Genomic DNA, 22,302 nt, shown 5'->3' on the forward strand with positions numbered 1-22,302 from the left:
TCCCAAATTTGATGAGCTTTGCCTGTAATTACAGATCCAAGGAACTCAATAAATCCCAAGGAGGATAATCACAAAGTGACTCACATTCAGTTATATTATAGCAAACTGGTGGCAGACACAGACAAAAAGAAAATCTTGAAAGCACCAAGAGAAAAATGATTCATTACTTACAGAGATGCTGCAATAAGATTAACAATTGGCTTCTCATTAGAGAGTAAAAACATGGCCAATAACAGGATAACATACTCAAAGAAAACAACAGGATAACATATTTGAAGTGATAAAAAAAAAATTCAGCCAAGCATGCAGCAAAATTGCTCTTCAAAGATAAAGGAAAAATAAAGCCATTCCAGATAAACAAAGGCTGAGAGAATTTGTTGTTAGCAGAACTGTCTTACAAAAAAACACTAATGGAAATTGTTTAGGCTGAAAGGAAATTATGTTAGATAGTAATTCAAATTCTTAAAAAGACAAAGAGCATCAGAACTGGTAAATATGTAGATAAATAAAAAAATATTCTATAAATGTACTTTTCCAAATCTTCTCTTAACCTCTTTACAAGGCATAAGATTGTATAAAACAAATATTGTAACACTGTATTATTACATTTATATATGGATGTAATATATGTGACAATAATATCACAAAGGAGGGAAAGGAAAAATAGATATTTTGGACCAATCTTTTTATATTCTTTGGTACTGTTAATATTATATTGAAAAGTAGGTTGTGATTAGTTAGATGTCTATTATAGACCTGAGACAGGATAAGATATATAAATTCCTGGCACACAGCTCCTAAAACCCTTGGAATATTTGAAGTGATGTATCTGTTTGTATGCTCATGAGAGAACTGATGGCTGGGGGCTTCTGAATAACCTCAGGATGGGGGCTAGTTGCCCAGGGAACCAATGTGATTAGAGGGTTAGAACTTTACACTCCAAACCCTTGATCTCCAGGGAGGGGAAAGAGACCGGATGTTGAGTGAATGACGAATGGCCAATGATTTAATCAATTATGCCTACATAATGAAGCCTGCATAAAAATTCCTAAAGTATGTGGTTCAGAGAGCTTCCAGGTTGGTGAATGTATAAAGATGCTGGGACGGTGGCATGCTTGAAGAGGATGTGAAAGCTCTATCCTGCTTCCCCCATACCTTGCCCTATGGGTCTCTTCCATCTGGCTCTCCCTGAATTGTGTCCTTTTATAATAAACTAGCCATCTAGTAAGTAAACTGTTTTCCTGAGTTTGGTGAGCCATTCTAACAAATCATTGCACCCAAAGAGGGGGTCATGAGGATGTTTCACGTATAGTCAGTAGGTCAGAAGCACAGGTGACAACTTGTATTTGCCATTGGTGTCTGAAGTGGGGAAGAGGGGTGCAGACTTATGAGACTGGGCTCTTAACGTGTGGGATCTGCACCAACCTAAAGTAGACAGTATCAGAATTGAATTGAACTGTAGGACACCCAAGTCGGTATCCACAGAGAACTGGACAATTGCTTGGTGTGGGGAAAACCTCCACACATCTACTGCTAGAAGTATTGAGAGTAGAGTGTTGAGAGTAGAGTACTCAGAAGAAAAACAGAGTTCCTTTTCCTTTTCAAGTCCCTAAAACAACTACTAGGAAAATAACTATAGGTAGATAGATAGATAGATAGATAGATAGATAGATAGATAGATAGATAGAGAGATATACATATATATATATATATATATGGCTAACAGAGGAATCAAAGGTACACTAACACATAAAAATAACCTAAGCTTCCATCTTAAAAAATGAGAAGAAGAGAAAAACAAAATAAGAGCTGGCAGAAGGATATAAAACATATTTTAAAAAACAATGAAATAGAAAACAGAAAAACAATAAATAAAATCAATGAAACTAAAAGCTCTTTGAAGACACAAATTACCAAAGTCAGAAAGAAAGAAGGGACGTCATTATTGACCTTATAGGAATTAAAAGGATTATAAGGGAATATTATGAACAACTTTATCCCAACAAATTAGACAAGTTATTTGAAATGGGCAAAGTCCTAAAAAGATAAAAATTCTTGGGAAGATACAGATTCCTAAAGATAAATTAAATTTCTAGCAAAACACATAATTTACTCAAGAAAACAAAAGAAAATCTGAATGGGCCTATAACAAGCAAAAAAAATGAATTCGTAATTTAAAATTTTCTGATAAAAAGATGCCAAGGTCCATATGGCTTTGCTGGTTAATCTTGTCAAATATTTAAAGAAGAAATGATACCAATCTTTAACACACATTTTCAGAAAATACAGGAAGGGACACTTCCTAACACATTCCTTGAGACCAGAGTTACCCTGATACCCAAGGCAGACAATGACAACATGTGAAAAGAGATTGAAAATATTCCTCAAGGACATGAGTACAAAACTTTTTAGCAAAATATTAGCAAACCAAATTCAACAACTTATTTAAAAAGGTTATATACCATAACTAATGGATATTTATTTAATATCTGAAAATCAACTAATGCAATACACCATATTAATAGAATAAAAGACAGAAACCACATGATCACCTCAGTAGACATAGTAAAGCATTTAAAAAAAATTTACACCCATTCTTTATAAAATCTCTCAACAAACTAGGCATAGAAGGGAACTTTCTCAACCTGGCAAAGGGCATCTACGAAAATCCTAAAACAATGACTGAACACTTTTCCTCCAAGGATCAGAAACAAGACAAGATGTCCGGTCTTACAATATCTGCTCTACATTGTTTTGGAGATTCTAGCCAGTGCAATAAGGAAAAGAAATCAAAGGCAACCAGAAAAGAAATCCAAAAAGAAGTAAACTTGTTTTTATTCGCCGGTGGCATGATGCTATTTCTAAGGAATTTCTAAGAAATTCACACACACACCCCCCAAAAAATTTATTAGAACTAATAGATAATTTAGCCAAGTTACAAGACACAAGATCAATATAAAATAGTAGTGATACAAATTCTGCTTTATTTCTATGTGTTCTTCCTATCCCTGATTTCAGGTAGTTTTCTGAGCTCCAATGAATGATTCTGCGACCACCCAGTTAAGAAGAAAAAAAATAATTGGGATTTTTTAGAAATTCAATTTTACATAATTACCACCTGAAAAATAATTATTTCCCCATTATCATGTTTGCAGAGCCTCTGCAGAGATAAGAACAATTATCAAGATCACTGTTGCTAACAGCTGATCTATAGACAGGCGGTGCCATTGAACGACATCTTCCCTCGCCCAACCCTCAAACACAGGCTTCTGAATCATTCCAAGATCTCTCTGTAAGTCTTACCAGTCTGTATTTAGGATTCGGGGGCTGTAGGACATCCCCAAAATTCTTGCCCATTGGTGGTCTATCCACAATATTAGGAATTAATGGGGCTATCAGTTGCTTGAAAAATGGAGGCTCTGGACCGCTGCTCAGGTTGGCCACTGTGTCCTAGAAGAGAGAACATTTGCTTCAGGAGCGCACAATGCAGTCAAAGACCCTTTCCAAGTTCCCTACCCGCAGAAATGCTTTCATTAAAGGAGTCTCTCTCTTTCTCCCCCTCTCCCCCCAAGAGGTAACTACTTTAACAAAATATGTGGGGAATCTTGCTAAAATGTGAGTGTAGATAGATGTGCATAACTTAAACTTTCATCACTAAGTGAACGTTTTTGGTTTGGCCATACTTTCTTCCCCTAGGCAGCACAGTTCAGTGATCAGGGTGGAAGCTTGGAAGCATGCTACCCAGCTTTAAATTCTAGGACAACCATTTTTTAAATGTGTGACTTTGCACAAGGGCCTAACGTATAACAAGCCTTCATAACATGACACTAGAATTATTCTTTTAATTTTTAAAAAGGGTTGAGCCTTTCTTTTCTAGAGTCACACTAAGATTTTTTTCTCTAAATCCTTCTCTGTGCTGATTAAAGAATATAATAAATATGTTTGGTTTTTCTTTTAAAGATTTTTATTGGGGAATTGGGGGGAGGGAACCAGTCTTGGGAGATTGGGGAAGGGGAACAGACAAGTTGCTGTCGTTTTGTTCTTCAGTCTAGTTGTGGAGGACGTTGCTTCATTGGCCCAAGTTGGCACCATCATTGTGCTCTTCGCGGGCAAGGCAGATCAGTCGCCGGCTTCTGGACGGCCGCTCACCGCGGCTGCTGGCCACTCACGCTGGCTGCTGGCTACACACGGTAGCCCATGGCAACCCACTGCAGCAGGGGCTGCAGCCTACACCGTCGTCACCAGCGACTTAAGGCAGCCCAGCTCCAGGTTGAGCTGTTGTTCAGCATCTTAGTTGTAGAGGGCAGTGTCACTGGCCTTCATATGTGAGATCCAAACCAGGGCCCTCAGGTGTCCCAAGCCAGCTCTTAACCAATGTGCCACTCAGCCAGTCCAATAAATATGTTTTTAATTTAAAAGTTAAGATCAGCCTATATCCCAGCTAGTTTAATCTGTGTTTTCTACAAGATTTGCCACCTTTAATAATGTCAGCAAAATGCTACCCTCAAATTTTAAATAGCTCTTCATATGTATTGAATGTACTTTAATCTTCAGTTTATATATTTAATCTTTACAACAGCCACATAATCTATCATCATTCCCATTTTGCAAATGAGAAAATAGGGTTGGAGATACTCAGTAGTTTTCAAGATCACATAGCTAATCTTAGATACATAACTGTAAAATTGACTGTGAAACAAATTTTCACAAAATGCATTACACTTTTCTTCCTAAATATCACTATAAAATTTGAAGAATCTATTCCCATGAGAAGAGCTCTAGACCTATGATTGCAATGAAAGTTATCTCTAAGAATGGGTTATAAGTTTATACTTTTCTGTTTAACATGAATATTCTACAAATTGTTATAGTTTTTATGATGAAAAATAATTAATATGATGAATAAATAAATAGTTGTACTTTGAAAAAAAAGTATCAGACCTAAAATTAAAACATTATAGCATAATAATCAGGTAATTAAAATATGTCCTAATACCTTGCACTGAAACTTCAAACACACAGTTAGCAACTAATTAGGTGGGAGTATATGAAACTGCCAATATTCAACTATTTTGACCTATAGAAACAGCAATTTCACTTGTTTCAATTTAATATATCGAAGCTCTTTCTTTGAGAGCGCTTTATTGTTTTTGCTATGTCATAATTGTTTCACAACCTTATTGGGGCTTATATGGTATTATATAATATAATGATCTGTTTATTAGTTAAGATCTTTATCCTGCTTGTTGACTAATCTTCCCACCCTAGGGTGAAGCATAATAAATAACTGTTTTCAAAGGGAAAACTTCCACAAGTGGAGTTCCTTTAATTAAGCTTGCTTAGGCATGCAAATTTTAGGTAGACAGAATATGTGTGTATTCCCAGGTACTGTTATACTTGATCAAATCTAAGCCTCTATTAACTATAACAACTATTATTATTTTTGAACCACCAAAAAAGTAAAAAACATATTACTAATTATAAGATTCCTCTGCTTGGAAGATGCATCCCAATTTCAGAGGTGTTATAACATGGAAATGGGCATCTCAGAATTGATGACCCGGTCAACTCATGATTGAAGAGAATCTGGCTAGGATTAGAGAACACTGATTCAAGTCTCAGTTATAGTTATAATAAGCCTGATCATTTATCAACTCTGAACCTATTTGCTCATCTGAATAATAAGGGAAAAAATGATACTTCCACGCTTCACATGATGATTGTGAGGATAACATGAGGTAGTATGTATGAAAAAAACTGTCACCACCAAATGATGTTCACTGAATTGAAATTTATCTTTTTCATTTCCTAGAGATACCACATACCTATAAAATTTTTTAATATAAAGGTTTTCAAAGAAACTGAACACTCATAGCTAAGGTTCTCTTTTGTTTCCCCTGTGCACCTCCTCATCCCTGAGACACACACACATACAATTTTTGATTACCGTAGCAATGGCCTTAGCAAGGACTTTATAGAGCTGGATGTAAGCAGACAGAGTGTGCGGTCCATAAATTGTAGATGCTGCCTCATACCGCTGAACCTGCAAGAAAGTCAGGGCCATGTTGTCCACTGTTCTGCAATGTCACAAGCCATTTACAGAGGTGTCACACCTTAGGTGAGGGGTGATGCTTGGACATCGCATGGAATTCAAACTGGCACAATTCAAGAATCATTATGACAAAGGGGGAGGACATTTTCATTTACCAGCTAAAGTGCATGACTCCGATTCCATCAACTACTTGTTAAAGGCAGTGGGTTCTCTTGGCTTATACCATTTGGACTGTCAGTCCATTTAATCTGAAAGAGGGTAATAGCTCTTGAGCTTATGTCCATTTTAAGTACATACTTGTAATATAAATGTTTTCCCCCAAAGAGTATAGCAGGAGAAAAAAAAATGAGAAAAGAATGATAGTCTTAGTCACCCTGGATAATTTGGGTGGTAATAGTACTATCAGGAGGACACTTAACCCATCATAGAGCTATAAAACAGAATCAAATACATCTCCTTCTACCTGAGCTCCAAGTCTCTGGTTGTCCCACAGGAACCTCAAGTTCATCAAGTCTAAAATGGAACTCATCACTCCAAACATATCAGTTTCCCCTGCAACAGTATCTCATTTTTTTAGAATGTATTGGGGTGACAAGGGTCAACAAAACCACATAGGTTTCAAGTGCACAATTCTATAATACAAATCATCTACATATTGCATTGTGTGCAACATTCTTAATCTTAGTGAGTGCTGTCCTTCCAGACTCCCATGCCAGGATCACCTGGCAGTCATCCTAGTCTCCTCTCTCTCCCTCATCCTATATGCTATAAGTCTCTAAGTCATTATTCCTTGAAATCCCTTGAATTCTTTTATTTTCCTCTTTCTCTACTGCTTTTACCTTGGTCAAACCCTTTCCTCTCACCTCAGTCATAGCTACAGTTTCTTAGTTAGTTCTCTGCCTCCACACTTCCAATTCATTTTCTACACTGCCATCCTAATGCCCTTTCTAAATCACAGATTTGATCAGAGCAGAGCATTCCTTCCTCTGAATTCTACTGCAGTTCCCCAAAACTTCCCTGACTGAGTTAAAGCTCTGTAACATAGCATGGCGTTTCATCAGCTAACCCCTGCCGCCCACTCTAGCCCCTGTCTGACTGCTCATCATGTTTACTCCATGGGACTCAGTTAATTATGGCCCCTTAAAACATACTGTCTTCCCCCTCTAGACCTTTAAATATGTAGCTCCTTCAATACGGAACACCTTCCTGAACTTTGATTTGCCTAACTAGCCCTTACTCATTCTCAACAACTCAGACAGATGATTACATTTTCCAAAAACAATTGGCCAATCCCCATGCTCGAATACCCAGTCTAGACTGGTGCTCATTCTCTTTGTTTTTATATCACCTTGTGCTTCCCTTTCACAAAAAGTAATCATCTGATTTCTTCTCTGTCTTTTACTAGGCCGTAAAGTCTAGTGATTTTGAGGGCAGGGGCAGGTTCTTATTCATTGTTATGCCCAGAGGAGTGGCTAATATTGTGTCACAACACATATCTGTTGAATGAATGAATGAATCAATGAATGAATGAATGAATACTAATCCTGGCAGGAACATATCTCTGAACTGGGAGACAAGCTTGTAGGGGTTCCTAACCTTATTCATGCCATGCACTCCTTTAGCCATCAGTTGAGGTCCATGGACCACTCTCAGAGTAATGTTTCTAAAGCATAAAATAAAATGCATGAGTTGGCAAAGGAAACTGATTAGACTGAAAGGTTTGCAAGGTGTTTAGCTAGTGCATTCAGTAAGTAATAGCTATCAGTGGGAGTTTTTCCAAGTTCTACAGAAGCTTAAGGCATCAGAAGCATTATGGATAGAGTTGAAACTATTGTATGCCACAACCCAGGCTTATTACCAGTGCCTCTAACAAAATAATCTATTTCAGGGAGAGTGAAAGTCAGTGAGACAGATTTCTCACCTGAACTTGGAAATGGTAAACACAGAACTCCCAAATGCAATCTCTGGCACACTATTCTCTTTTCTGCACTAAAACCATGATTAATGAAGTCTATTGTACCTTTGACACAATAGTCTTGACCAGGGTATGATTAACTTAAATATTAAAACCTCTTTACTTTACCTGGTATTCTTCATAGGTGGCAATGTAATGTGTATATACATTGCATAGACCCGAAATAATAACTGTCATATTCTGCATCCCATAAGTTGCAAACTCCTGGGGTGGGGGAGGGAAGGGAGGTATAACACAGTAAAGTTACTCTTCATCTTAAAGTATATTATCATCCCAGTCACACTTAATATACAATCAAAGATACGAATCATTACTATAAGATGTCTCTCTCAATGATGTTCTTTCTAATGATCAAAACTGCCTGGGAATGCAAAAGTATCAAAGAGTCCTCGATGAAAAGTTAGAGGCATAACTCTGCACTATAGTTGGGCAAGTCAATTATGAACATCCTAATGATTGCATTTGCAGATGTAGAATCTTATTACTAAAATACAGATTTTATTAATTTCCTAAAAAGTATAATGGGGGCTTGGTTATTAGTTAACCATAGTAGTTATTTCCAGCCCCAAGTAATATTTGTTGATTATTTCATTTTAGAACCATTTACAGTACTTCCTGGACATAAAGAAAATCATAAATATAGATAAAATACAGAATTCCCAACATGTGTTTGATTTTATTTAGACAAGACTTTAAGGTATTAAGGTACTTAGGGGTTGTTTACTATTTAATCTATAAAACCATAATCAATTTTTAAACTATTAATACATAAATACCAATAAAATATTTTTAACCCAACTACAGTTTCCTAATGCATTAAGTTTGTTCTTATACTTTCAATATTTCATATTTACCACTAGCCATTACCTTCAAGAAGTGTAAAACTCTAAACATCTTAGCAAAGGTTAATTTAAAAGGTACTAAGTCATATAGATACAGAATTCTTTTCTCTTCACCAAATACAAATGCAGATGTTTTATTTCATTTTTAACTTACTGCTTTAATTGCCTCCCGAAATCTTCGTCCAGACATGGTCCTAAGTAAAGAAAACAAAATTATCTAAGTATTTTTCTATTCAGAATGTATGCAAAGTATGCAGAAAGACTTGTAGTGAAAACCAAATGTCACCCTGGCTCGTTACACAATCATAAATTATTTAGGAACTCGGTGAAAGAGCAAAGCCTAAGCTAAGCTTTTTTCCTGACTGCTCTAATTTCAAAACAAATTCTAAAATGAAAACAGATAATTTGAAGGAAGTAAAAAGAATCAATAAATATCAATGGCAAAAGATCACAATCATTTTCCATTTGTCATTGATTCGGCAAAATATATGGGTTGTATTCTATGTTAATATAGCAAGTAGAGAGTGTATTGTTCCTGCCTACAGAGAACTTACCATTTCCCTCATTCATTTCATCCTTCATAAAGCACAGCACCTACTATTTACCAGGCCCACTATATTAACTGCTATTCAACAGTATAAAGCTAACATTCTAGGGAGGGAAGACGGTCAATAAGCAAATTAAAAAGTGAGACAACAATAAGTGTTATGGAGAATATAAGGTAAGGTGAGGATGAAAGGGAATGGTGGTGGTCACTGAAGATGATGGTACTGGTGCTGATGCTGCAGTGATGTGGTTATGGTGGTGGTGGTGGTGGTGGTGGTGGTGGTGGTGGAAGCAATGGTGGGTGAAGACAATGCTGTATCATATAAGCAGGACTGGCATCTCTGTTAGAGATTTCAGCAGAGAACTGAGGAATAAAAGAGTTGGCAATGGGGATTACTGGAGGGTAAGTGTCTCAGGCAGAAGGGACCATAGTTCCAAAGCACTAAGACAGGAGCGTGTTCGAGGAATCTGGGATTGACATGAAGCCAAATGGCTGAAGTACTGGGGAAGAGGGTGGAGAGTGGTATGAAATCAAACCCAAAATGTTGCTGAGGAGAAGATCACACAGGGCCCTGTAGGATACTGTAAGGGCGTGAGGATTTACCTAGAGTGAGATGGGAAGCCAGTGGAGGATTTTGAGCAGTGACATGATTTAACTTGATGTTTTAAAAGGATTCCTCTGGCTGTGGCATTGATAAAATAAGATAGAGAAGTAAAGGAGGAAGCAACACGGCAAGACAAGAGGCTATTGTAGTTATCTAGGGGAGAGATAGTGGTGGCTTAGACCAGAGGAAGTTCAGGAGCGTGGGGGAATGATAGAAAGTGTAGGATAGAATGTAGAGAATTGCTGTAGGACTGAACGTGGGAGAAATTGAAAAAGAGAATTCAGGGATGACTCCAAGATTTAGGCAACTGGAAAGATATAAAATTGCTATTTACTAAATAGGAAAGCCTGCATAAAAAGCAAATTTATAACATTCTTCTTCCATGCTTCTAATACCTAAACTAATTTTTCATGTACCTGTATTTTAATATTACTTCAAGTCTTTCTGCTGACATAGTAATTCACCACACCATTTTAATTTGGAATGAATGATAAGTCTTCAAATTTTTATGCTTGCTTCAAGTTACACCTCAGCAATAAGCATGCAGAGATTTATTTTTCAGAGGTTCCACCAAAAGAGGGTGGGAATATTTGTCACTGTTGCCAAATATAGTACAGTGAGATATAAAGGAGTCAGTACAGAATTATGCCCATGATAGGAAGTGATTCCAACAGAAACACATATACAATAATTACGTTATTAACTACAAATTAAGAAAGAACTTACGTAAACTCCCCAGGGATGGCAGTTATGGCCAAGGACCCAAGAGTAATAATCTGAACATCAACAATATCTGGGTGCCAGGGATGAGGTTTTGACAGCTAAGAACCCAAAACATGAAAACTGTATTAAGAATATTACTATCATCAGGATGCATGTGATGATCACTTAACTTCCTTTATGAGAGGATTTTAAATGTTTCCAGCTGCTTTTGGTGTCTTATCCTACTATCATAGATTTTATTTCTAATTCATGGTGTAACATTAAATATTCTATCTGGTCATAACATGCGAATATCAAATGACAATGCCCCATTAACCTGGATTTATTTTCCCATCAATGAAGTTTTTGATGGATTAGTCATTGTGGAATCACAATGTATAACAGGTAACCAAGAATTCTACTAGAGTATTGTGGTAACTATCCTTATTCAAAATAAATAAGGAATTCCATTATTTGGAATAGTTTGACTTAATGACTTCTCTTTTTACTTCAATAGCACTTTAAATTTTCAGTTACCAAGTCTTGCCTTACTTTCCAAGTTTTCTTCAAGAGAATCTATCCCTTCCCATATTCAGACTAGTGTAGAATCTTTCTCTATATTCCATCCCTTTCCTCTCTTTCTTCTACCAGAAGAATTTTAATTGAATATTATAAAAAACTCTATTTAAACATTTTCTATATCAAAATTCATAATACGAACACTGACATGACATTTTCATATTTAGAATGTGAAAATTCATGTTCCAAAAGAGTATTAAAAGAATATTGCTTTAATTAATAACATTGCCTGAATTGTGAAAAAATTGAGACATGGATATGTTCCTTTTTATATGACCTGAGATGTTTTTTCCTCTGCAGAAAATTCTGTGTGAACTCCTGCCCTGGAGATAACATAAATGAATCTTAAATAAGGTAAATGTTAATCTTATTCTTCCTTTTTCAGTGTTCTAATTGTCTAGGTTACTTATCATAAATTTTAAGTCATAATATTTAATAATCATACCTCTTATATTTTTAATTAGACTCATAGCAACTACATTTTTAATATTAAATATTTTGATGTGAGGATATCTAAATAAGATCTCCCATGCCAATAGAGATCTACCACTAATATCTGACAATTTATAAATTTTAAAAGGCAATATACTAATTTTATCATGATAATAAAAAAGCTTTACCTCTCCAGTGTGAATAAGGACTGGCTTCGGTTTATGACATTCTTTGATTTCATCAGATGGCTTGCCCAGGAGCTGATCCCGAATGTTGTCCCAAAATGGATCCGATACTGTTGTTCCTATTAGAGATGTAATAATTAATATGACTCCAACACCCTGGAAAATGGTATCATTTTGACAAATGTTGTATAACAATGCTTTTAGGAGTTTCAGAGATTTCATTAAGGGTGTTATTCAATGATTCCAAACTGTTTGAACAATAGGAAAGGCATATTTTCCTGTGCTTCCTAAAATAGGAGCCATTATTTAATCATATCTTCAGTGTGGTTGGTAGAATAAAAGAATATATTTTGCTCAAAGTTTTGTTTCTATTGCTCTTCCCCTTCCATACTGCAAATAAAAACAATATGATAAAATTAAGTGTAGATCTATGAATTAAATCATCTTTTTTTCCATTGTGAAAACTAAAAATGACACCTCCAACTTAAAGTACCAGTTGTTTGGATTTTGGTCTTTGAAAGACCCTTTCTTGAATCCCCACTTAATTATCTACACACCAACACACACACACACACACACACACACACACACACAAGAGTAAAAAACAAAAACATAGCCTAAAATCTATAACCTGGGGAAAAGTTATATTAACTACAAAACCTATGAACTTAGAACCTATAACCCATTAGGAAAACATAACAATATTAAACATATATGACCTCACATCAGATCATTCAAAGTACATGAACCAAAACTGGCAGAAATGAAAAGGGAAAAAGACAATCAACAATAATATTTGGAACTTCAATAGCCCACTTTCAATAATAGATGGAACAACTAGTCAGAAGATCAACAAGGGAATAGAAAATTTGAACAACACTAGAAGTCAACAAGACCTATCAGATACCTACAGATCACTCTGTCCAACAACAACATAATACACATTCTTCTCAAGTGGATATGAAACATTATCCAGCATAGACCAGATGCTGACTATAAAACAAACCTTGGTAAATTTTAAAGAAGATAAATAATACAAAGTATGTTTCCCAACCACAATGTAATAAAATTAGAAATAACAGAAGAAAATGTGGGGAAATCACAAATATGCAGAAATTAAGCAACATAATCATAAATAGCTAATGGTCAAGGAAGAAATAAAAAGAAAATATAAAAATACTTTCAGATGAATGCAAATGAAGACATGGTATACCAAAACCTTATAGGGATGCAGTAAAAGCAGTATTCAGAGGGACATTTATAGCTTTAAATGCCCATATTAAGAAAGAAGAATAGAGTGACATCAGCAAGATGCTAGAGTAGAAAATATTAGCCATTGTTCCCTCATGAAAAACAACAATTAAAAAGCTATTCACAGATGAAAATAACCCTGGGAGGGCTCAAGAGTACAATTAACTAAGGCTACAATAATTTGTTAATGGGTACACAATGTAAAAAACATGTAAATTGTGACATTAAAAATGTAAACTATGGGGAGAGGGGATACAAAGGTAGTTTTTGTATGTGATTGAAGTTAAATTATCAGCTTAAAATATAAGATATTTTATGTAAGCCTCATGATAACCAAAAAACAAATACCTTTAGCAGATTCTCAAAAGATAAAGGAATCAAAGCATACCATTATTAAAAATCATGATATCACAAAGGAAGACAGCCAGAAAAGAAAAAAGGAACAAGGAAACTATAAAAACAGCCAGAAAACAATGAATACAGTGGCATTCAATAAGTTGTTGCCTATAAATAAGTACTATAAATGGAAATAAATTCTCCATACAAAAGGTATAGAGTGATAGATGGATAAAAATCAAAACCAACTATATGCTCCCTATAAGAGTCTCACTTCAGTTTTAAGGACACACATAGGTTCAAATTTAAGTAATAGCAAAACATATTCCATGCAAATGAAAATCAGAAATGAACAGGAGTAGGTATAATTCCATCAGACATAACAGATTTTAAGTCAAAAATGGTAACAAGAAACAAAGTAGGTCGTTATATAATGATAAATGGGTCAATTGGTCAAAAAAACTAAGAACTGTTTTTTTGAAATGATAAACAAGACTGACAAACCTTTAATTAGACTAAGAAAAAATAGAGGGAAGACTCAAAGAATCAGAAATGAAAGATGAGGCATTTCAACTGACACCACAGAAATAAAAAGAATCATAAGAGACTAATTTTATGCCGCCAAATTGGATAACCTAGAAGAAATGGATAAATTCCTAGAAACATACCAACTATCAAGACTGAATCATAAAAAAACAGAAAATTTGAACAAACCAATGAATAAGGTTGAATCACTAATCAAAAACCTCCTAACAAAGAAAAGCCAGGTGGTTTTACTGGTGAATTCAACCAAATATTTAAAGAATTAATGTCAACCCTTCTCAAACTCTTCCCCAAAATTGAAGAGGAGCGATGACTCCCAAACTCGCTTTACAAGGCCAGGATTACCCTGATACCAAAGCCAGACAAGGACACCACTAGAAAATTACAGGCTGCGGCAGACCTGGAAGCGGCCAAGGCAGAGAGAAGGTCTGGTTGGCGACCTTGACTTTTGGTCTTTCTAGTTTAAACCTGAGCATCTCAGTTCACTGTCCTACACTCGTGACGCCTGGGGGTCAGTATCAACGTTGAAGTCCCCACACCCGCGCCCCCTACAGCGGAGCTTCTTGTCCCTGACTGTGACCTGTGACAAAGGACAGGAAAGGGCGACCTTGTCAGCATTTCAAGGCCCTTCTGCCTGTCAGTTTGGAGGAAGTAGATGAGGGGCCTGAGCTGAAGCCCTTGTGGGCACATTGTCAAGATGCAGATGCGATTCCTCCCCTGACCTTCTAAGGAAACAACTCAGAGCAGGAAGAGGACAAGGACGAAATTGCTTCTCAGCTATGTCTTCTGACATCACCTTGGACTTGTTTCCAAACCCAGGAATAGAAGATTCATTCCACAAAATGCTGAGTCCATGTAATGATGAGAGTAGTTATCAATTCAGTCAATCTTTGAAAAACTTTAAACAAAGTTCAGATCCTAGTAAGCATCAGAGATTTCAGTTTCTAGAGAACCAGTGTACACATGGGAAAGCCTCCCATGAAAGCTCAAATCTTACACATCAGAATAGTTATATTGCAGAGAAGTCAAACAAATGCAGTAAAGACAAGTATTTGAACCAATCATTATATCTTACGGAACATGAGACTATTCATCCTGGGGAGGAACCTTACAAATGTAGTCCATGTGAGAGAGTCTTTAGTCAATTATCAGTCTAAACGGACATAGGACAACCCACACTGGAGTAAAGAGTTACGAACTGAGAGAACGTGACAAAACTTTTACTCAGTGTCAAATCTCACTGGACATGAGATGACTCATGCTAGAGAGAGGTCTTACAAATGCAGAGAATTCGGCAAAGCCTGCCATTGGCATTCATCTTTTATTAAACATGAGATAGTTCATACCGGTGAGAAGCCTCACACATGTAAGGAATATGGCAAAGCCTTTCAACGGCATTCACAAACTAGCGAACATCAGATAGTTCATACTGCAGAGAAGCCTTAGAAATGCGAAGAATGTGGAAAAGCCTTTAGTGGACGTTCACATCGTAATGCGTACGAGTTCATCCATGCTAGAGAGAAGCCTTACAAATGTAGAGAAAGCGGGAAAGCCTTTACTCAGCGCTCACATCTTGCTGCACATAAGAGAATTCGCAGTGGAGAAAAGCCTTACAAATGTGAACACTGTGGCAAAGCCTTTACTAAGCATTCAACTCTCACGGTACATAGGAGAATTCATGCTGGAGACAAGCCTTTCAAATGTATAGAGAATGAGGTAAAACTTTTGTTCAACGTTCATGTCTTACTAGACAGGAGTTCATCCATACTGGACAGAAGGCTTACAAATGTAGAGACTGTGGGAAAGCCTTTTACCTGCGCTTTAAACTTACACAACATGAGAGAAGTCATACCAGAGAGAAGCTGGTGAATAAAGCCTTTACTCAGCGTTCATTTCTTACAAGGCATGAGAGAACGCACACCGGAGAGATGCCTTACAAATGTGAAAAATGTGGCAAAGCCATTAGTCACCATTTAGAGTTTACTAAACACATGAAAATTGACCATGGAGAGAAACCTTAAAAGTGAAGAATCCAAGAAACCCTGTAGCTGGACCTACAGCCTCACTCAGTATCAGAGAATGCTTCCTGCGGAGAAATCAACATTCAAAATCAACAATGAAAACCCTCTGTTCAAAATTCAAACTTCAGAAAGGCCACATAATTCATGCTCCAAAGTGACTTGAAAGATGTAAAATAATGTGAGGAAATGTTTAATCGACAATGAAATCTGAAATATTAGAGAATTGATATTACAAAGTCATCAGTAAAAAACAGTTTTCAGATAGTTTAAATCAGAATACATATAGTGAATAAGCAAATGTTAAAAAAAGTTTTGAATATGCTTGAAAGTATTAAGGGGATGGATGTTGCAAAGGTATAATTATTTACAATGAGTCTATATATTGATAATACTTGAGGTTTGTTGTAAAGGAAATATTATAGTGATCTCACTGTGAAGTCACTTGATGCTGTTTTTTTTTACTCCTAGTGTGTGTGAATCATGGGTTGTTTGTTGCTGTCATCTGAGAGCCCTTGTGTGTTGGGTGGGATTCACTCAGAAATACTTTTCCCTGGAAGACTGAGGGCACTGTAACATACAATGTATGATAAAAATCTAAATGGAGATGCTGTTTTGTTGACTTAGAATGTTGATGTAAGTCACCGTGAAGTAGGTGTTCAGGGCATCTTTGTGTTCATTAATGTGAGAAAGGAACATTCTGAATTATAATTAGTTTTTCCAATTGCTTTTTAAGGAAAATAAGGTGGTGGGTTTTGAAACCCTGATGTGTCATTGTAGAAGTCATAGACAGGAGTCATGAATATTACCAGATGTGGTTGAAATAAGGAAGTCTCTGGCGATATCTGAGAAACTACAGACAACTCATCCCTAAGTGCATAAATTATTGTACATCGTTGTTTCCTAAACAATGAGCCTCAGTCTTCAAACCCATGGAAAACAGAGCTGTAAGATCATTATATCAGAACAACCAGAATGCTTCTTAAATGCTTGTTATCTGTATTTTGTGCATGGATCTTACAAGTGGTTTACCATGCTTTATTTAGACTGTGTGTGAACTTATATTTACATTGATAATAAAGCAAATGATTTTTAATGTATTAAAAAAAATTACAGGCTGCTATTCCTGATGAATATAAAAGCAAAAATCCCAAACAAAATACCAGCAAACTGAATTCAACAGCACATTAAAATGATTATATATATGTTAAAAATCACTCAATTACATAGATTAAATGGGTAAATTGTGTGGTATATAAATTATATCTCAATAGTTCTATTAAAAATATTGTTTTAGAACATTAGATAAAGTGGATAAAATATTACCAGGAAAGATGGCACCAAATATGTCAAATTGCAACTGTATTCATTAACATTTTAATTAATGGTTCCAAAATATACATACATAAATGACAAGAATGAAATAAGCCAAAACATTTCCTGTAGATGATACTCTTTCACTTTTTCCACTTTCTCTACTTTAAAATGTATATTATTACAGTGATAATCAGAAGAAAATTATAAAACCTAAAATAATCAATTATAAAATTTGTGAAAATACACACAGGAAGAGGACCTGGGACCACAGGCTGCACCCCCGAACACCACTCTTGCCCAAGCACAATTTCAAATTATTCGTCCATAGATTATAATGCAAAGATAATTTATTTCTGATTGTATTTGAATCAGTGGAAAGCTAAATTACAAGACACCTAATCCCTGGGAAATCTAACTATCATGTAGAAATCTGGAAAACCCAGAAACCCCTGAATTTAAAAATGAAAACAGTCAGTGTGCTGGCTACAACGAAACCCTTTTAGGGAACACAGCCCTGAAGCTTCAGAGCCTAGAAGCACAGATTTCCTCACCCTGTGTAAAATTGAGGCTACCAGCTCCATCAATGGTGCCCGCTGCAAAACTGTAGCCCAGTGCTGGTTTACACGTTTTTGCCTAAAGAAAAGATTTTAAAATCAAAACAAAAAAGAAACAGACGTTACACTTCAAGTAAATAATGAGATCAGCCCAGAGCTTTTACCCTTGGTGGCATAATCATTGTGACTCAGTGACACTTACTGTGTGTGTGGAATTGAGCGAGACAGTGACATTCGTCATATTCACCCACTGATGAGCCGAAATTAATGGTCCAGTTACCTCCTGGAAGGCAGAGGCATACAGCTCCTAGAAAACCCAAATAGGCTGTTATAAGCAAAAAAGCTAAAATGAATACTACCAACTGTACCCAATAAGTACCAATTTGAAAAAGCACCATTCATCCAAGTTTTGTTTTGCTGGCTGCTTACAAATAGCCACTACCCACATGCATCTCTCTACCAACCCCAGTTGCTTCCCTGAAGATTGAAAGCCCTGAAACAGTTGACCTGTGTCTATTCCCCATAAATATGAAATTCTAGTCATACAAGATGTAGCATAAAAGGCCCCAATTTCACCTGGAAGACAGAAAGGGAAATTTAAGATTAGAAGTAGGTGGGCCAAATTACTTTCTTTGCCACAACAAGAATGCATCTTCAGGAATTCTCATGGACATTTACCTCTCAGAATCCTTGGGTCCTATGGCAGGGCTGGTGCCAAAGGATGGCTTGAAAGACTTCAGACACACTTAATCTGCAACAGCTTCCCCCACACCACACACACACTGTTCACCTTTTGATGATCTTTTTCTTTTTAATATGGTTAATTGATATTTTTTTTCAATCTTATGGGAAATGTGAGCCAAAACGTGTTGAGAAATGTTTGTTTTTATTGATTTATATCATACAATATAGGCAAATGCTACGTCAGCACAAGTTCCTTTGCCTGACACCTAACTCATTTCCATTACACTCCCATCCCAGTTTCAATAGCCACGTGGGAGCTCTCAAGATAAGTCCTTGGTAACACCAGCTGCAGCCTGCCTACCCTGATGAAGAGGGAAGTTGTGCCTTCCTGAGAAGAGAATACAAAATGTGGGACAAATCTCTATGGCTCCCAGGCCCAGAATGGTAACAAAATTTCTGACACCAAAATGTGTCACGTGTGCACACCTTCAATAGGATCTGTACATTTAGAGCAATCTACTGATGATAATACAGTAATTAAAAAGAAATAGCAGCAATTAGGCTGGCTAGTGTCTGATGATTTTAAAGGTGCTTTTGATCTTCCTTAATAGCTCCTGAAACATTTTAGAATCCTTGGAATAAAATATTTACTTACACACACACACACACACACACACACACGCACACACACACGTGTGTGTACAACAAAGGTATGACTAAGCTATAAAAAGGAAAAGATTTAACTATCTTTATCAGAGATATCTTAACTCTAGAGCTAATCCTTTGTCTTTTCAATCAGAAATCTGTTTCCATAGAAGTGGATACATAACATGGAGCAAAATGAAAGATAAAATTTAGGAGAGGGAGGATAGTACAGTAACTCCTAATAATCTTACTGAAAACCAGATTCTCTCCTCATAAAAAAAAAGAAATGTTAAGAAAAGAAAAGATGATCTGAAACTGCCGTTGAATAATATTATATGTCATATATAATTTAACACATATATAGTCATGGGATGTGGAATAGAGTATGAGAGTGGAGTCAATGGAATTGTAATAGATAAGTATGATATCGGGGGTGGGAGGGCTGTGGTTGGGGGGGGGTTGTCACTTGGTGAGGGGTGAAAGGCTAACTAGTGCACTGTTTTGTACACCTGAAACGAATAATAATAATAAATAAGATAAAATAAAATAAAGAAAAGATGGATGACCTTTGCCATATCAAAGAAGACTAGAACTACTTTGAATCCAAATTGCAAGAGCTGGGAGTTGTGCTACTCAGCTTTGCCTTGTCACTGAAGGAAAAGTTAAGAAATGGCTAGGTGATTGGGCAGGCAAAAAGTTAAGAGATTTCCGAGATTTTGGAACAGTCTGGTCATATCTGATACCGTGTTAATTGAAAACCTTACAATCTGTCTATCATCCCAGTTTCTGAAGCAAGCACTCTCGCTGAAGCAGCATGTCTTCCTGATGACTTGGTTTTAAATGTACTTCCTGTAAGCAGTTGGACCCAGCAGTCAGGGAGAGAGATTCCTGTGTGGCTTGTGAAAGCAACATTCCTAGCTGACGTGTAAAAGCATTCAGTCTTCCAGACTCCTTGGCGCAGCTTGAGCTCTTGTTGTCTTCCTTACAATTATCGACTTGCTAATGAACAATGTCAGTGGATTTTAAAGAGCAATTTCAAATGAAGATGAAAGAAGCTGGATGCACAGCTTACCTTTGCTGCCTGATACATGATCTGTCCTGTAATTTGTGTGCTGTTAAGCATATCCTCTCCAGGCCCCATAGCAACGCACATGGTAGACTGGAACAAAATGAGACAAGATGTGTTCTTAGTGAAATAAACGATTACATTAAGAAATAGAAAATTACAAGTGACTCTAAGCAAACACAGTTTTCAGCCACATTCTAGCATTTCTTTTCAGACAGTCTCTCAGTTTAAAGACTATGAAAAATAAAATCATTCATTGAATTGGAGCAGTGAATATTTTTAGAAATCATCTATTCCAGCACCTTTTAAAAATAAGGAACTGAGGCTCAGGTGGGTTAGAGGATTTGTCAGATTTGTTAGATAAATCTTTCCTTAGCTACCTGTAGCTAAGGCCTAAAGCCACGTCTCCATTTGCTACACATCTCTCTACTTGCTTGTTTTTGCCTGGGGCTCTTGCTCATGATTGCCTGAAATTAAAACTCAGTTAAAATTATATTGGAACATCTAGCTGACCCTCAGAAAACAAATCAGTAAATAAATCTGACTCTATACCTTACATCAGAAATATTTGACATGGATCAGCTATTTAAATATTATAAATGAAACCAAAAAGTATGAAAATAAAATATTAGCAAATATATTTTAAAGTCTTAAAGGTATGGAAGACCCTTCTAAAATTATGTAGGACAGGCTTAATAAATCTGACACCTTAAACATTTTAAACATCCATATAGAGAAAACTAAAACATAAGTAAGCCTGAAAGACAAAATAATAAATTTGGTAGGGAGGGTACACTGGTTATGACAAGCTAAGGCTTTAATATATTAAGAACTTTAAAAAGTCAATATGAAAAAATACCCTTATGATTTATCCATATTGAGTCATCTCTTATTTTCAGTAAAAAGCATTTATATGTATATCAAAATCATCACATTGTACACCTTAAAATTACACAATGTTATATGTCAATTATATCTCAATAAAGTTGGAAAAAAATGAAAGCAAAGGAGAATTATCCTAATGAATATGCAATGGAATATAGATGAAATAGGTAATTTACAAAAAAAGAACTGTAAATGGCCATTCAACATTAAAATATGTTCAGTCTCATGAGTAATTAGATATAAGTTTAAACTACAAAAGAGAACCCTTTGCATACTGTGTTGGTAAAAACTGAACGATTGACAGTCCTGACAGTCCTGGTATTGGTGAGAGATTGGGGAAAATGTCACTCATGCACTGTGGGTGGAAATGTGACAGAGAGAGCTTTTGGGCAATGCTTAGCGTATGTTAGATTCCTTCCCCTTTGACAGCAAACTCACTTTTAAGAATTTGTACTAAGGTGAAACTCTTATTCATGTGAAAATACATATGACAAGCAGAGTGACCATAGCACGCTTATATGAAAGAGGGAAAACAAGAAGAGGGAAAGGGTGTGAAGAAAGAAAGGAGGCAGAGAACGAAAATACTCATCAGTAAGGGACTGATTAATTACGGTACTTAACACTGAAAATCACAGAGTTAGTATAACATAAACAATGTTTTAAAGCATATTTACTGGAAATGAGGAAGCAGGTAATAGCACAGCGTTATAGTATGATCCCACTTATGTAACGTTGTATATATGGGCATATGTATGCATGGATTCATAAAGAGTTGTCTGGAAGGATGTTCATTAAAATTTTAACAGGTTGTGGGATGAGGGAATGCTTTAAATGTTGTTTTTAAAGAAACCACATTAAAGCAAAAGACATGGCAACATTTGCCCATTTCCCGCTTTCTCTTTCTTAACTGAGTCCTGATTTTGTTCAGGAATCCATCTTTCCCCTTGCAGTTACTGGTCCCATTCCTAGCTCCAGATAAGCCTAAAGCAATCATGGTCACGCCCTAGGCCTTGCTGAAGAATGGTCAAGAGCTCCAGCCTAAGTCAGTCAACATGTATCATTCCCCCAGCAACTGCTGTGGTCCA

At 36.2% G+C, this 22,302-nt stretch overlaps 1 protein-coding gene across 1 annotated transcript in view; it reads right to left on the minus strand.

Annotated features, from left to right (window-relative positions):
• ASAH2 (N-acylsphingosine amidohydrolase 2) overlaps positions 1–22,302 on the minus strand; it is a 92,200-nt gene that overhangs the window by 14,449 nt on the left and 55,449 nt on the right. The window contains exons 11-19 of the mRNA XM_019651488.1: positions 20,339–20,425; positions 18,140–18,244; positions 17,935–18,016; positions 11,922–12,037; positions 10,747–10,841; positions 9,024–9,063; positions 8,136–8,231; positions 5,948–6,043; positions 3,304–3,450 (exon numbers count right to left, since the gene is read on the minus strand). Coding sequence (XP_019507033.1) covers positions 3,304–3,450; positions 5,948–6,043; positions 8,136–8,231; positions 9,024–9,063; positions 10,747–10,841; positions 11,922–12,037; positions 17,935–18,016; positions 18,140–18,244; positions 20,339–20,425 — 864 coding nt within the window. The remainder of the gene's footprint in view (positions 1–3,303; positions 3,451–5,947; positions 6,044–8,135; positions 8,232–9,023; positions 9,064–10,746; positions 10,842–11,921; positions 12,038–17,934; positions 18,017–18,139; positions 18,245–20,338; positions 20,426–22,302) is intronic.

Source organism: Hipposideros armiger, unplaced genomic scaffold (genome assembly GCF_001890085.2).
Source record: "Hipposideros armiger isolate ML-2016 unplaced genomic scaffold, ASM189008v1 scaffold_161, whole genome shotgun sequence".
In the NCBI taxonomy this organism is placed as follows: domain Eukaryota; kingdom Metazoa; phylum Chordata; class Mammalia; order Chiroptera; family Hipposideridae; genus Hipposideros; species Hipposideros armiger.